Below are 16,767 nucleotides of genomic sequence, written 5' to 3'. Positions count from 1 at the left end.
ATTTTCTTTTCTCTAGCTTACTTTATTGTAGGAATACAGTGTATAATACATATAACATGCAAAATATGTGTTAATTTACTGTTTATGTTATCAGTAAGGTTTATGGTCAACAGTAGGCTATTAGGTAGTTAAGATTTTGCGGACCCATGGATTGTCAGCTCCCCTAACCCCCATATTCAAGGGTCAGCTGTAGATGTAATAGATGGGCCAACAAGTTCATTTCAAAATATAATCTAAGAATTAGTTAATATTTGGAGAGAGAATTCATATTTTTATTTTTTTAAATACTTGAGATAATATATTTTTTTGTCACTGGAAATCTTGTATTATTTTCCTTGCCTGCATTGGATGTTAGGTTGGAATGGAAGACAACCTGTAAAATCAGTCTGAAGTCTTAAGGTTTCATGATTCCAAAGATACAGCGTGGTAAACTAGGTAACTCTAGGTCAGATAATTCACTACAGTGTCTTAAATGAAGATTAGATTCTATTCTGTTAGTATATTAGTGATATGACTAATCTCACTGTTACATATTAACCCCCAGTTCTCATCTGTTGATCATATGTCTTAGAACAGATTTATGGTTTACCTACAGGTACTAGAATTCTGTGATTCTTTGAAAAAATTACTTAAGAGTAATTTTATTATGTAAGAGTATGGCCTTACTTTTCCATACTTGATTCTCATCAACTTTAAAAAATGTTAATGTGGCATAGCAAAAATGCAATTTCTGTTTTAGAATGTTACTACAAAGAGTTACTACAGAGTTCTTTATAATAAGATAACAGATGTGAGGAGTCAGTGGACTGTTTTGAATAATGACACTTCATTTGTGTTATTACTTTGATACTTGGTGAAGACTTGAAAAATACTTAGTATTAAAGAAGCTTTTACAGTGTAATATAAGTTATATTCACCTCAAAAGAGTAAAGATAATGCTTTATATATGAAGTGAACTTGTTGGCAGTGCAGTTTCAAAACTAAACTCTTATTTCATCTTCAGAAAAGATTTGGGATACAAATTTGTGAGCCATGTTGAGGAAATCAACAGTTACATTTTATACACTTATTTTAAAGTTAATTTTTGAAAATAAAGCCCTTTTCATGTTTACAAGATCCAGCAGATGAATACATTTGCTAACAATAAGTTTTAGTCTTAATCTTGACCTTTTCACAAAGAAACTCTTCTACTCAGGAAGTGGTCTGTTTTACAGTATTGTTTTCCCGTCTGCATGGGATGACAGATTTTAAGCTGATGTGGCAAGTTGCAGATCTAGAGGTTGTAGCAGAACTTCAGAGAAGCATCACGATGATACAGATCAGCAAGAGACATATTAAGATGAGACAGAAATTGATAAATAGATTCTGTAGATTTTGACGTGCTTGTTGAGGCATTTCAATGGTTGAGGCTCTTCTTATAGCTGAGCGAGTGAGGTATTGGACTTTCTCCATGATACCAGCAGGAGAGGAAGTCTGAAGTTTTAAGTGATTGAGAGAAAGATAAAAAGCTGGTAGCCAAATATGAGATAACTGTCTTCTTTTAGGTAGCCTGGAATGTAAAAATAATAAATGGATTAGAATAATATATGTAACCTATTATCAGGACAAAAAATACAATGTTATATTAATTCATCTTCCTCAGCACTATTGTTATTTATAACATCAAGTGTTTCTATAGTCTCTCTCTCTCTCTCTCTCTGTCTCTCTGTGTGTGTGTGTGTGTGTGTGTGTGTGTATTTGTGTGTGCATGTGTTTCCATGTGTCTCTCTTTCTCCTTTTTTGATGGGGCACAACATGACAGTCTCATTTGTGTTAGGAGTAGTAACTTCAGTCTTTGCCTTTTTCTCCCAAATTTACTACAAGTATTGCAGTAATCCTCAGTGTCATCCATAAGTTCCTGGAAACCAAGACTTTATGCAAAACAACATATAACAAAACCATTTTTACCCTAGGCTGATTGATGTAAATAAGAGGTAAGTTCCTATAGCACATTTCTGGTCACAAGAACATCACCAAACTTCTCAATAAAGACCCAAACACTTCTAATATTAAACGTTGAGAGAAATATGAATTATATGTACATTTAAGAAAGATTAATAAAAACCAGATAGGCCGGGTGCAGTGGCTCACGCCTGTAATCCCAGCACTTTGGGAGGCCAAGGCAGGCAGATCCCCTGAGGTCAGGAGTTTGAGACCAGCCTGGCCAACATGGTGAAACCCTGTCTCTACTAAAAATATAAAAATTAGCTAGGCTGGTGGCATGTGCCTGTAATCCTAGCTACTTGGGAGGATCGCTGGAGCCCAGGAGGCAGGGGTTGCAGTGAGCCCAGATCATGCCACTGTACTCCAGCCTGGGTGACACAGCAAAACTCTGTCTCAAAAAAAAAAGCCAACAAAGAGAATTACCCAGTATTTCGTGAATCAGTGAGTAACAGTGGTTACTGGAATCAATGTTTGAGAAATACAATGGGATCTCTGAGTGCTTTTGTGCCATAGCATTTATTGTCATGCATTTGTATGATCACCCTAGACTTTACCAGTTTTTATTTGATAATAATTTGTATTCATCCGTTCATTCATTTTTCAACCCTCTTACTCTGGTTTGGGGTGCTGGTGGCTGGAGCCAATCCCAGCAGTCAAGGAGGGAGGAACCCACCTTGGATAGGAGACCACTCCATCACAGGATACACTCATGTACACACTCACACTCAACCCAGGACAACTTAAACACGCCAGTGAACCTAATGTGCACAGTTTTGGGATATGGGAGGAAACGAGAGTCCCACAGATATGGAGAGAACATTCAAGCTGCACACATACTTAAATGTTATAACAAAATGACATAGAAGGAAATGATGTTATTTGAGGACCTGCTGTATTTGGTTTAAGGTACAGCTCGTTTTGGGTTATTCTTTTGGGTAAAAGTTCTCACATATAGTTTCTTTAAATCTGTTACACTGTAGATGTAATTGGTTTGATCAGTTACTGTATTAATAGCTCCAGAGCCAATCTCATAAAAAGGAAATGCATACAACAAATTGTTCCCTGGATCTTGATTTTAATCCAAAATAAAATAGTGTTAAATGGGAAGTGTTTTACCAAAAATATGGATTCAAATTGTCATTCCTTTTTATGATTTTATAGCTTTATAGAATGTTATCTTAACTAACATTTTAATAAGATTTGATTTTAAGTACTGAAGACTATCAAGCTTGGAATGCGTAGTAATTATTATTATCTCACCATCTACCACAGACATTTTCTATTTACAGACCTCTACTTAATAGCAGTAGTTTCCATCATGCCTTCTTTCAGAGATCCCACAAGCTATTGCTGCCTGTGGGGTCTATACTTTGATGATTAATAAAACAAATAAGAACTTACATGCTATTACAGAAAAATTATATATAGACTGAAAATTAACTGTATTAACTGTCCAGAGATAATGGTTATTAACACTTGGGGGACATTTTGTTTTCAATCAGGATACTTCTGCATCAATTTTGAAATAAGAAAAATAAAAAATGGAGTAAAAAAGTTATAATTAATTGCCAGACATAGTGACTGTTAACATTTGTTGATATATTATTGTTAATCAACATATTACTACCTTACCCCAACTGTCAGATTTTATTTTCTCCTAAGTCTTTTTATACATCTCATAAAGCCTCTCTCAACCTGTTAGCCCATTCCTGAGAGAGGAAAGTGCTGAAGGGAACAGAAGGAAGTACTGAAAGAATGGCAAAGGGGAAGGTAGGTATCAGGCCTGACCAGTTAGAACCCAACATTTACTTTTACAGAGAAACCGTATGGTTTATGGTGTTTAGATTCTGTAGTGTTCAATAGTTCAACTTGGCTCTATTATATTCTGAATTATATAGTAGACTGGGCCTTTTTTGGCTTGAGACTCTGTCCTCCTTCATAATATTGGTCTGTAGCAAGGAGTTCCAAAAAGCCAACTTCTATCAAATTTTCTTTCCTTAAAGAGTTATTAACAACCTGTGTTTTTCTAGCATGTATTCTTCATTGTCTAAACAGTGGCTAACGGCTGTTATTTAGGTTGTCTGTAACAATTCTACTTAGAAAATAGCAGCTTATAAAAACAGAACTGCCATTTGACCCAACAATCCCGTTACTGGGTATATATCCAGAGGAGTATAAATCTTTCTGCCATAAAAACATACACGTATGAATGTTCATTGCAGCACTATTCACAATAGCAAAGACATGAATCGGCCTAAGTGCCCATCAGTGACAGAGTGGAAATGTGGTCATATACACCATGCAATACTGTGCAGCCATAAAAAAGAAGGAAATCATGTCTTCTGTGGGAACATGAATGAAGCTGGAGGTCATTATCCCTAGCAAACTAACACAGGAAAAGAAAACTAGATACCACATGTTCTCACTTTTAAGTGGGAGTGAGATGATAAGAACTTATGAACACAAAGAAGGAAACAACAGATGCTGGGGTCTGCTTGAGCGGGGAGGATGGGAGGAGGGAGAGGAGCAGAAAAGATAACTGTTGGGTACTGGGCTTAATACTGGAGTGATGAAATAATACATACAAACCCCCATGATGTGTGCTTACCTATGTAACAAACCGTCACACATACCCCCAAACTTAAAAGTTAAAAAAAAGGAAAACAGCAGCTTAAACTTGACATATATTTAATGATGTTTGTTTGAATTCTTCAGGTAAAATAGAAATAGATTTTCTTTCGTTCTTTATTAAGATTCATCCTTTAAGTTGTTTCTGTTGATAGTTGATTATTATAGATCTAGTGGATTGGAGAATTACGGGAAGATTTTATTTATTTATTTATTTTTTTGAGACAGAGTCTCGTTCTGTTGCCCAGGCTGGAGTGAAGTGGCGTGATCTTGGCTCACTGCAAGCTCCACCTCCTGGGTTCATGCCATTCTCCTGCCTTAGCCTCCCAAGTAGCTGGGTCTACAGGTGCCTGCCACCATGGCTGGCTAATTTTTTTTTATTTTTAGTAGAAACTGGGTTTCACCGTGTTAGCCAGGATGGTCTCGATCTCCTGACCTTGTGATCGGCCCGCCTAGGCCTCCCAAAGTTCTGGGATTACAGGCGTGAGCCACTGTGCCTGGCCGAGTAGTCACCTTTTATGAAGATACGTAGCATAATACAGAGAAGAAAGGAATAATAATTAGCCTTGGTAATTCCTATTTGAATATATGGTTTTGTGAGGTTTTTGGGCTTAGCTGGTCTTAAAAGGTCAGAAATTTTAAAAATTACTTTGAGGCAAAACATAGGAAAGGAGGGAGTTGGCCAGGAGTTTATCATTAAGCATATATACAGGAGTCATCCCCTACCTTGACACTGATAAGTTGTACTTCAGTCACATGAAACATGTCACCTTTCCATAAATACTCCATTCGCTTTTGTGATTTTATTCTTTGCACATGTTGTTCTATCTCTGCCTGGAATGCGTCCTCCACCTTTTGATTCTCTGCCAGGCAAGCTTCAGTTGATTGTTAAGGTTCAGTTTAAATATCACTTCCTGATGAAACCTTTCATTAGTTATTAAGGTGGAATTGGTTGTCACCTCTACTGGTTTTTAATAGGGCTTTAGTGTTATCTATATGAGGATATCTATCAGATTATAGCACAATTTCAGTTTACATGTTTGTATCCCCAACTAGACTTGATAGTTTCCGAAGTAAAGAAACCATGTGTTCATTTAGTATCCTAGTACTTAGTGCATAATTGGTATGTTTCAATAAATCATTAAAGTTAAATAAGGGATTTTTATGACTAAAACTATTAGAAAATTGTAAATAAAAAATAATGCTGTGGGCAGGTCACGGTGGCTCACATCTATAATTCCAACACTTGGGAGGCCTAGGCGGAGGGAACGTTTGAGCCCAGGAGTTCAAGACCAGCTTGGGCAACATAATGAGACCCCATCTCATTTTTAATTAATTATTTTTATGAATGGATGAATGAACGACAGGGTCTTGCTCTGTCACCCTGGCTAGAATGCAGTTGTGCAATCATGGCTCACTGCACCTCAACTTCCCAGGCTCTAGTGATCTCCCTGCTTTAGCCTCCTGAGTAGCTGGAACCACAGATGGGCACCACCATGCCTGGCTAATTTTTGTATTTTTGGTAGAGACAGGGTTTCACTGCGCTGCCCAGGCTGGTCTCAAACTTCTGAGCTCAAGTAATTCCTGGGATTACAAGTGTGAATCACCATGCCTGGCCCTCATTTTTAATAATAAGTTAAAAAATTTTAAAAATAATGCCGTGATTGGCAGATTAGTTCTAATAACAATTTGTTAGTTGAACATGTAAGCTCTAATATTCTCCTCAAGCCTCTTTCTATCACAGATGAGAAAAATGAGGCTTAGAGGATTCACCTAAATTAATGGTCACCTGATTAACATAATATTAACCTGAACTAGACTTTGTATAAATGGGTTTTTAGTATTTGTGAAATACAAAGATGTGCCTGAAAGAGATGAGCTCTCTGCTGTTTAAAGCATAATTAACATACTTTAAAGATGATCTTGTAATCCTACAACAGCTGTTATTGAAAAACAAGAGTTGGTTTCTGGAAACAAATTGGGTATAAAGGAGATGACCAAAAATAGTATCCTGTTTCTTGCCAGATTTAGAAATATGCTGTAATCCTAAAGTTATTTGTAACTGCTTTATAATTTTATGCCTAAACTGAAAACAAATCTGCTTTACATGCTAAAATGTTAATGATACACATTTAATTTATTGGGCTCAATTTTTTACAGTGGTATAATCTGAAATGTGTGGAATCCTAGTTCTATTGAATACCAACATTTGTATGATGATAATTAGGCCAGATTTTGTCCATAGAAGATGGGGTTTCCTGTCATATGTTGAGAATTGAAAACCTTTGTGTGGGAACAGCATAATCCTATTTTTAGAGTTGTCTGTGACCTTTACTACATTATAATTCATGGTTGTCAGATGTTTATCATTCTCTTCTCTGCACTGACAACCACCGTATGAGTTTCCTTTTTTTAAAAAAAAAAATAAATTTCTTAACAGCCAAGCTGTTTAATAATTTTTGATGGAAAGCATAGAAAAATAGTTTAGTTTTATTTTCATGTTATCTGATCTTTTTAGAGCATTCTATTAGTCTAATCATAAATAGTTTTGGGATTTTCTGAACTTGTGTCTGGCCTAAACAACCATGGAAACTGAAGTTACTCTCCATCCTCTTATTAAAAGAATGACTATATATATATATATATACACACACACACACACATATAAATTGGTTGTTTTGACACAAGAGTGGTATTCACTTATAGATGAATTTTAAAATGAATTTATCTTGTAGGCCCTAGAATCAAGAGTATTGAAAACATGAAAGGTGCTTGTTAGGAGTTTGGGTGTAGAAATGCCAGACTCCTGTCTCTTGAGTTGCATGTCAGAGGCAGAAAAGTATCCACAGAGTATCTTATGTCTGTGGATCCATGATTACTCTACTTTTTAGGAGAATGAGAAGAATAAAAATAAAGAACTATTCTTTGTGGGATTTATAAATCCTTTGATTGTTTTCTTTTCCTCAAGAAAAGTGACACCAGAAATTTAAAAAAACAATCAAGTTCAAGATAGTATGGTTTTTTGTTTTTGTTTTTTTTTAGGTGGAAGAAGGAAATAGAAAAGCCATTAGGCAACTCTAATCTTTTGACTAATGTTGTATACCATGTTAGGCAGCATGTTTGGTGGAAGGTACTATATATCAACTCCTTCAAGAGTCCTTACTTTGTCTGCAGTGAGTCCTGTTGTAGCAATATAATATCAAATGCATTCTTGTGCGGAAGGAACCTCAATAGTCTTCTGAAAACTTTTGGTGGCCTGCTTTATGACTTGCTAGACAATTGATGCTTTAATGATGTTGTATATGCTGAGCATTAATCCCCACCTATACTTTAAGCATGTTCAGTGCTTGCGGAACTTCTCAAACTTCAGCATTTTTGGTGATATGCCTTTTGCTGAAATAATAAATTCCTGGGATTCTTTATATTTGTAGAATTTAGAATTTTGCTTTTCTCCTTTTATTTTTGTTTATTCTTTTAGTAAACATGGGATTATTGAAGCAATACTTTATTAAATTGAATTCAAGTAATATCTAAGGCTACAGTCTGATATACTCTAGGATGTTTTTTCCATCTGTTTGGTTTAGAAGATTAGAATTTTCTATAGATTGAATTTGAAGGAACAGGGCTTGTCTATATTTGGATTATTTGGAATTTTATTTTATTTTTCTACTACTTTCTGACATTTCCACAGGTAAACGATAAGTGAACGTGTATACACCCTTTTTTGGACTTGTGGTAATAAATTAGGACAGTTCATCATTAGATTTATGATGAATCTGTTGGCTTACAAAAGTTCACTCCAGTGGAGTCATTTTCCTTTTGAGATTGCCTAATACTAAACTTGGACATTCTGTTTGAAGTTACTTTGTGGTAGCAACATTCCAGAGCTTTGTTGGTCCAGACTGGCCGTTTGAAAGAATCTTCAAGCTGCTTCTGTCTGGTTATGAAAATAATTGTATATGCATAAAAATCAATATATTCTCACTCCTAAATTGACCCGTAATGAAGTGCTCCTCATGTTAAGTCTTGAGGAGAATTCATTAAACAACAGCACAGAGAGATTTTTCTCTCTGAAATTGACAATTTAGCTTATTGCTATTGCTACATTGTCTGTAGGTTTGCCTTCATTATTGTTTTTTAAATATTGAAACAATGCTTTACAAGTTTATTTACAAGTAAAATACTCTTCTTAACCCTGTAGGAGTTGGAACTTCAGAATCTTTTTGGGGGGAAGAGAATATGGGGGGGTAGTATTGAGAAAGGCTTAAGGAGAAATGAATGTCACTTAATAAATGTACCCCCTATTAATGTGAGTGTATTGGTCAAACTTTTTTTTGCGGGGGGAGCAGGGGATGGGGGTTGAAAACTAAAGATGGAGTGCCTTTTCAAAGGCACTAGAGGTCCTCAGTTGACTATGAGTATGCTGTACATCCAGGCTTCATTTTCATGTGTTTATTTGGTAACACATGCTTCAGAATTATTCTGGGTAAGAACTTTGATGTGCTATTTCTGCAAATATACAAAGAGACTACATCTTATCTAATTTATGCCACTGTAATTTAGAAGGATTATTTTCTTGATTTTTCTACCTTTAGGTTTACTTTGCTAGTATGATCATTTCTTTGTTAATTCACAGTTTTGATGAAAGTTAGGGATTTTTGTAGCAAATAACAAAGCAAGATTGATTAAACATGTCAAAACAAATAGTTTTGGATATTTAAAATGGTAGAGTATGGGGAGGGGTAATTCAGAAATAAAACTGAGGAATGCTGAGGACTGAGGATTTAATAGGGAACCTAGAATAAAGTATCGAAATGTGGTTTTTGTGAAAGTTTTGAGGAGATATTAACTTGGATTTTAGGTATCAGATGAATTGAAGGCATGAGTATTTTAGCAATGAAACAAATAAAAGGAAACTTTGATTGATTGGGGTATGTTATGGTTTTTTGAAGTCTGTGCAGTTAGTTTGAATTTTATCTAACTGCAGTTATTTTGCTTAACAACTAAGGACATCTGTAATGTTCGTATATTTCTGGTTTTGAAAATGATCAGTAGAATATAATTTAGGCTATTAAGAATGTAATGCCTGATGTATAAATTGAATTTTAGTGAAATGGAATGGTTTTAAATTAAAATAGAAGTTTGTATTCTCTGAATTTGCCTTTTAGAGTATCATTTACAGTGTTTGGGGGCTTTCAAATTTGGTTTATCAGTGTCACAATTTACTTCAAGCCATGCTGGTCAATATATAGAGGATGTGCATGTGGCTTAGTGACAAAACCTAAACTGCTGCTAAGGTTTCCCTGTTTTCTTAGTTATGTAATCTTGAGCAGTTCACCTTTTTGCATCGTTCCTAAATTGTAGAATAGGGATGCAGTATCAAATATATAATTAAGAGGACCAAATAAAATATTTGTGTACACCAGTACATTAGGAAATTGTTCTTTAAGAAGAAGTTTTAATTGGCCCCCCTCATTTCTGGGATTGGTAATATATTGTCTAATTTAGAGAGGTAACTAGACTTTAAATTTGTTTTTAAATTAAAAATTTAATATATTACATAATTTAGTATTACATGTGTAATTAGTACATTAAAACATTAAAATACATTAAAATTTTCTGAAACCATTGTGTTTATGCAATATTTTCTTATTGTTTCTTAATCTCGCTAATTAAAGATATGATTATATACCCAAATGCGATTATTTTCCTTTATGCCTACTAAAATACAAATAAAATAGATTTGATATTTGATTTTGGGAAATGATAGTGCTGTCACGCCTTTTAGTAAAGCATGTACTCTGACTCTTTCATGTGTTTATAAAACTTAACACTTCTTAATTTAAACATTTTATATTTTTCCCATTTATTTCATCTAACACTTTTTTAAGCACTTATTTTTAAACCACATGTCTTCATAAACAAAGACAATACTTAACTGGCAACTTAAGGTATAGATGAACTATTTGGGACATAATGTATGGTACTACCACATTATGTTTGAAATTTTAACGGTCTCTGTAACTGGAATTTCTATTAACTGAGACATACTAGTGAGCTAAGGGTAACTTTAATAGAATTTCTGCTCTATCCAGAGGTTGTGTACTTTTTAGAGCAATATGTGATAAAGCGAAATTCTGATACAATAAAATAACTCATGAACGCCCAATTTGAAGTGTGAGAATGTAATTTGATATTTGAATAAAAATGCACAAATAAGCATATAAGACACCTACACTGAATGACTTTTGTGTAATAGCAAAGGAAAATTATGAGTATAGAGATATGGAGATACAATTAGGATACCTCAATGGTAGACAAAAATTATGTTTTTGTATGTCTTAAGGAAAACCGCTTACAGAATTACAAAGTTCGTATTTGTAGTGAGCAAGAGAGTTAACATTTGTCATGGGAATTGAGAATTTTAGAGGTAAATTTTAACATATATATAAAATATGAAAGTTAAAATAAATAAAATATATGTAATTTTCTGTAAGCCCTGACAGAGATCTGAGAATGAGGAAACGTTTCATTTACTAAATTGAGGATTGTAACTTAAAGAATAGGGTAGAATTCAAACGGAAGTCATAAAATTGATTGTGGCATCTCCATTCCTGGCATTTATTTTATTTTCTCCTGTCTTTCTAAATCTCAGAGAGGAAATGGAGTAACACTGGAGGATAATAACTTGACAAAATTATAGGCATTAATAGGCAGAAATCCATTTAATCAAATTTGTGTGAAAATAAGATACTTAAGAATATTCATGTGTCAAAATAACTTTTTAAAGTGTCTATTCTCTAACAGATTTTTGTGTGTTTGTGAAAAGTGTTTTAAAATTTCTAAACTTCTTTATGATACAATATTGAATTTAATATCAGTAACTCAATTTATTAACAGCATGGAATTTTTAGAAATGTTTCTTAAAAGGTGACTGGACTTTAGAGGGGAAACATCCTCAAGGGCACTTTAAAAGTAGCTTGTATTATATATTCTTAAGCTCCATTTCATTATTATTCACTGTATGAAATTATGATAATATTGCAGTAGGCATGCTGATAATATGCATGTTTGTAGTCAAATGACTATTCATATTAGTTCAAATGTAAATAACTCAGTTCTGCACTGTTTCTCAGCAGAGCAATAAATAACAAAATTAAGTCATTGTTTTTGTGTGGAGAAATTAAACCACTGCTGCCAAATATGGTAACATAATTGGAAGATTTTTTTAATCGGCAGAAATTCACATTTGAAAAGCAAAATAAAAGTGAAAGTTAAATTAAAATGACAAACAAATAACCAGGATCAAAGATGAATATGACCTTTTTCATTTCAAAGTTGTCTCATTTTTACTGTCACTAAATGGATAAGCATTTATAAATTTAAGCACTTTGTCATGTCATTTTATTGCTTAAGTTTGAACTGATATTAATAAAAGTAACTTATCTTAAAAGTTCAGATTATAGAAATTATAGGAATTAAAGAATTACAGAAAGTAAGAATTACCAAAGTCAGTGAAATCTGTTTCTTACCTTGGCTGCTGTGATCATCACAATATAGAGTATTGTGTTGTATGAAGTCTTATGGGTATTTAGCTGGGGAGTTTTCTGACTCTGTCACCCGGTTTATGGGAACAGTTGCAGTAGGTGGAGGAGAAAAAGTGTTCTAGGGAGGTCTTATGATGTCACATAGGAATTCTGAAGTTTCGATTGGTTAGCCATAGTCTTAGTCTCAGCACAACCAAACTTTAGAACTTCTTACTTTAGGTATGGAAAAGTCATTAACACTTTGTGCTTCATCTTTTGTTTCTAATTTAAAACAGTATATGGCAGATAAATGAAAAAAAAAAAAGTAAATTTGAGGTGGTAGAAAGCTTTTGTTAAAGACTCATGCATCTTCAGGCTTAGAGATAATTGAATATTAATGGTGAAGATGTTGAAGAGCCAAAATAGTTACTACAGGAATTTTAATTATGAGAAAAATAAACACAAGTATAAGCAAAACAACTTTCATTGAATTCTTGCTGCTGTTGCTTTAATACCACGTCTTCATAATGTTAGCTTTCAACAAGACAATAGTGAAATATTTTTACACAATCAAATTTTATACCTATTTTCTTATTTTGTTGTGTGTATGGGAGAAGGAGTGTGTATGAGGAAATCAGGCTAGTAACTGCTTTTTGTTTTAAAAAATGATTTTTATCTTACAGTTAAAGAACTAATAAATGTATTTAATTCATTTGTGTTTTCTTCAATTAGCAGTTTAACAATATATTTGTGAATGGTAATTCTTATATTTAAACTGATACATATAATCCCCCCCAAAATAACAATATGCTGCTTTTAAGTATTTAAGATTTTTTTAAACAGTTGCATTAAATTGTTGCACAATCTTAATAAATTTTTTATAAACAGATGCAGTATTAAGGGCAACTTTATAGCAAAAAAGAAATAATTACAGATTCCAAATCAGTTACATATCAGTTAATGAGGCTTTATAGGTTTGATGTGTTGAAATTTAAGTTTTGCAATGTTTTTAAAAGGATGTGCCTCATTTAATCTAGCAGGTGCTTTCCTGAAAATTACTATACAAATGAGATAATAGTAAGTGAGGATATTTTGAACTTCCTAGAACAGTTTATCTTACAGTAGAAATGGGGAAATAATTTTTTTGTAAAGCCGGGCATCATTCTCCTCTGTTTATCTAATTTGTTGTCTTACATGTTAGATTTACTTAAGTCACCACACTTGAAAATATTAATTCTTAAATCTCTTCTTTAATTTTAGAGGAGGTACTTGTAATCTTTAATTTTTTAAATGCTTATGACAGAGTGAACTTAGCCCACTTCACTTTCTTATGGGTAACTAAAATGTGTAGCAGCAGCTGCTTATGTGCCCTTAAATGGAGATGATCTTGGCTTCTTCCAAAGAAAGAAAATCCATCTCTAGAGCAAATCATTTGTTATTCAAAGAATCAGCTTAAAACTAAGTGAAAAATAATATTTTAGCAAAGATACTCTGTGAACATTGCCAAGGGAAAATTTACAACTTAAAAGTAAAACCCAAGTTAAGGAAATCGCATGAATAATATTTGTTACTTTTCTTAGTGCTACAACCATTTTTCTTTCAATCCTTACATAATGAGGATCTCTCAGTACCATCAGTTACCAATGATGATTGATAATATAAAACCTAGAAACCTAAAGAGGTTTACAGTAATTTGTCAGAGATAACCAACCGCTAAAGAACAGACTGAGGATTCAAATGCAGATCTGTCTGTTTATAATTCCTAATCTATTGGCATATTGTGGGAAAAAATTATAATTTGAATATAGCTTTCATTAGAGTAGCCTATAGTAACTAAGAAATTTTTGAGATGAAAATAGGTGCATTCTTGAGCACTGTTAATAGTTTTAGAAAGTCTGCTTTATGTTTGTCTACCAGTTATACATTCATTTAAAATTTAGGTGATAGATCATTGTTCAAAGAAATTCTCATTCTAAGAAAATGGAATTAGTAATACTTAGTTGGATAAACCAAGAAGCTGCCATAGATTGAATAAAATATGCCCTAGTTACCACGAGTTTACAAGTTTACTTAAAAAATATACATAGGCATATATACACCTTAGAAGGATACTAACAACTGTGTGTGACATAGTTGGAAAATGGATTAAAAAAATTAACTTTTATATTGGTATAAGAGTGGGGAGTTTTTGTGTTTACCTTTTTCCTTTGGGTTAGCTAGTGAAGATGTTGATGATGGTGATCCCACGTGGAACTCTAGGAAGTATTATATTTTCATTTTAACTAAACATTGTTTTTATTGCCCAAACAGAAAGTTGTTTAATAGGAGTATTAATGAGTTATAGTGTTATCAGTAGACTGTTCCTCAATGATTCCTCAACTAGAGGCTGGAAATTTTTTTTGAGGTGCTTTGTCGCAATCTTCATTTGGAGTCACACTATAGTTTGAATGTATTTTTGGTCACATGACTTTATACAAATAACTTCCTTAAGCAGCTTAATCTGTGCAGTAGTATTTGTGATGGTTTAATGACACGAAGTGTACATAGTGATTATCAGAGATCCTGCAACAGTGTTCATTTAGTGTTAGTACTTATTTTCTTTTTTCCTTTGGAAGGTGGATTCTTAAGGATAAAGTGTCTTTGAACTTGGATGGAAAAATAATTACAAATTTATTTTTACTAAGCTCTAAATGGAATTTAGTATTTCCTCAGTTTTAACTGAATCCTGGGTTCATGTCTTTACTTTTGTTTTTATATAGTTTTGTAGCATTTTAAATGTATTCCTCAAAAGTATTACTAATTTTTTTTTTTTGAGGCAGAGTCTCACTCTGTCACTCAGCCTAGAGTGAATGGTGTGATCTCGGCTCACTGCAACCTCCGCCTCTCGGGTTCAAGCTATTCTCCTACCTCACCCTACCAAGTAGCTGAGACTATAGGCATGTGCCACCGTGCCCAGCTAATTTTTGTATTTTTAGTAGAGATGGGGTTTCACCATATTGCCCAGGCTGGTCTCAAACTCCTGACCTAATGATCTGCCCGCCTCAGCCTCCCAAAGTGCTGGGATTACAGGTGTGAGCCACCGCACCCGGCTGTGTTACTTTTTGTAAAGGACACTGTGACGTATGTAGTAATCTTTTATGTTGAGTATTTAAACTCCAGTCTGTAGTGGTGTATCTGGAGGGTAAAGAAGCTTCAAGATAGAACAGTTTTTTGAAAATTTTTGACCAGAACTTAATTTAAGTGATGACTAAATTAAAGCATTTTAATATTTAGACAGATATACAGTAAAATGCAAGCTTCAAATCAATTTTTGTGTTGTCCACAATACATCAAAGATAAGGAGTTTTTTTAGATTAGATCTCCTAGACACCCAGGAGGAAGATTTTACCTAGCTCTTGAGGGTACTTGAGGGCTTGATAATTACCATCTTAAATTTTTAAGCTACGTAGGGGGAAGGACTGGTTCAAAAAACATCTAAGCAAAACTGCGAATGAGAATAGTGGTCTGAGATTGAGAGGATGGAAATTCTCTTCCTAGGGCAACAGGGAGGAGGAAATAAGATTTACTCATTAACTGGGGTGGGGAGCTGTGAATACAACCCAATGATAAAGTAACCTATAAAGCTTAGGGGTCATTTTGGGGAGCTAGTTTCACTTTTCACTTGATTTGCCAGATAATCTGGAGACCCAAACATTTTATTTTTTCATAAATATCTGAATTCTGGACAAATTCTCTTTCCTTATCTTGATGAGGGGTGGAGAAGAGAGTCAAGAGGGGCCAGATGGATTAAGAAAAGGACTCATATAGGTCTACATAATTTTTGGAAAGTTATTAAACATTCTAAGTGATAGAAATGCTATAGCATGCTACGTGGCTTCAAGGAAATTGTTGTTTATCAGTATACAAGTAATATGGAAATGAAAATTTAACATGTGGAAGGTAACCACTAGTGCAAGATAACACCAGGAGAAAAACAAATTCCCAATTGAGAGTCAAATGAGCACGTGTAATAATAAGCAGTATGACTTCTAAGAGAAGTGTATGTTTTGTACAAAGGAAACAGAACCAAAGCCAAAAATAACAAAGGGAAACACATACATCACAAAACAAATTTAACAACAAAAACCAACCCTTAGGTCTCCAGATACTTGCTTCAAAATTCTATAGAGTCCAGATCATGATGCTGTTACATTGTTAAGAAGGTTCCAGTTCAATTTAATGGTTGTAGTGTTTCTCCAGACACATTAAATTTCTTATCTTTGTGGTTGATATCTCAGCCCTTTGAGCTCCTCGCATTCGCAAACTTTGTGGTGGCACCATCACTGATTTTGATACAAAATTGAAATTGGAGGCTCATACCTTTTCTGGGTTTTACCAGACTCCCCATTCACTTAGAAACCAAATGCAAATTGTGAAATATAAGTCTTTGTTCTCATAGCCTGACCAACTGTCCTCTTAACTTTCATAGAGGTTTATTAACTAGTTTTTCTACCCTCCGTCATGACCCTTTCCTACTCAGTTTTTACTCTGATATCCAAGTGCACATCTGATTGTCATTCATATGCTAAGAACTTTTCATTGATTTCTCTTTCAAGATGAAAAACCCACTCTTTACAGAACTACAAAAAAA

General features: G+C 33.9%; 2 protein-coding genes across 15 annotated transcripts in view; one reads left to right on the top strand and one right to left on the bottom strand.

Moving 5' to 3' along the window:
- LOC105465504 (centrosomal protein 85 like) overlaps nt 1-16,767 on the top strand; it is a 311,447-nt gene that overhangs the window by 144,869 nt on the left and 149,811 nt on the right. The gene's annotated exons all lie outside the window — the stretch shown is intronic.
- LOC105465501 (phospholamban) lies at nt 251-12,288 on the bottom strand. Its single transcript, XM_011713947.3, has 2 exons — nt 12,144-12,288; nt 251-1,549 (listed from the first exon to the last, which is right to left on the bottom strand). The coding sequence occupies exon 2, from the start codon at nt 1,450-1,452 to the stop codon at nt 1,294-1,296; it is 159 nt and encodes a 52-aa protein (XP_011712249.1). The 5' UTR covers nt 1,453-1,549; nt 12,144-12,288; the 3' UTR covers nt 251-1,293.

Source organism: Macaca nemestrina, chromosome 5 (assembly GCF_043159975.1).
Source record: "Macaca nemestrina isolate mMacNem1 chromosome 5, mMacNem.hap1, whole genome shotgun sequence".
Classification (NCBI taxonomy): domain Eukaryota; kingdom Metazoa; phylum Chordata; class Mammalia; order Primates; family Cercopithecidae; genus Macaca; species Macaca nemestrina.
Note: the sequence above shows the minus strand (reverse complement) of the source record. Positions and strands in the feature narration are given on the sequence as shown.

What these genes read in the sequence shown, in the direction of transcription:
- LOC105465501 (XM_011713947.3), bottom strand. Translation starts at nt 1,452, where the DNA reads ATGGAGAAAGTCCAATACCTCACTCGCTCAGCTATAAGAAGAGCCTCA.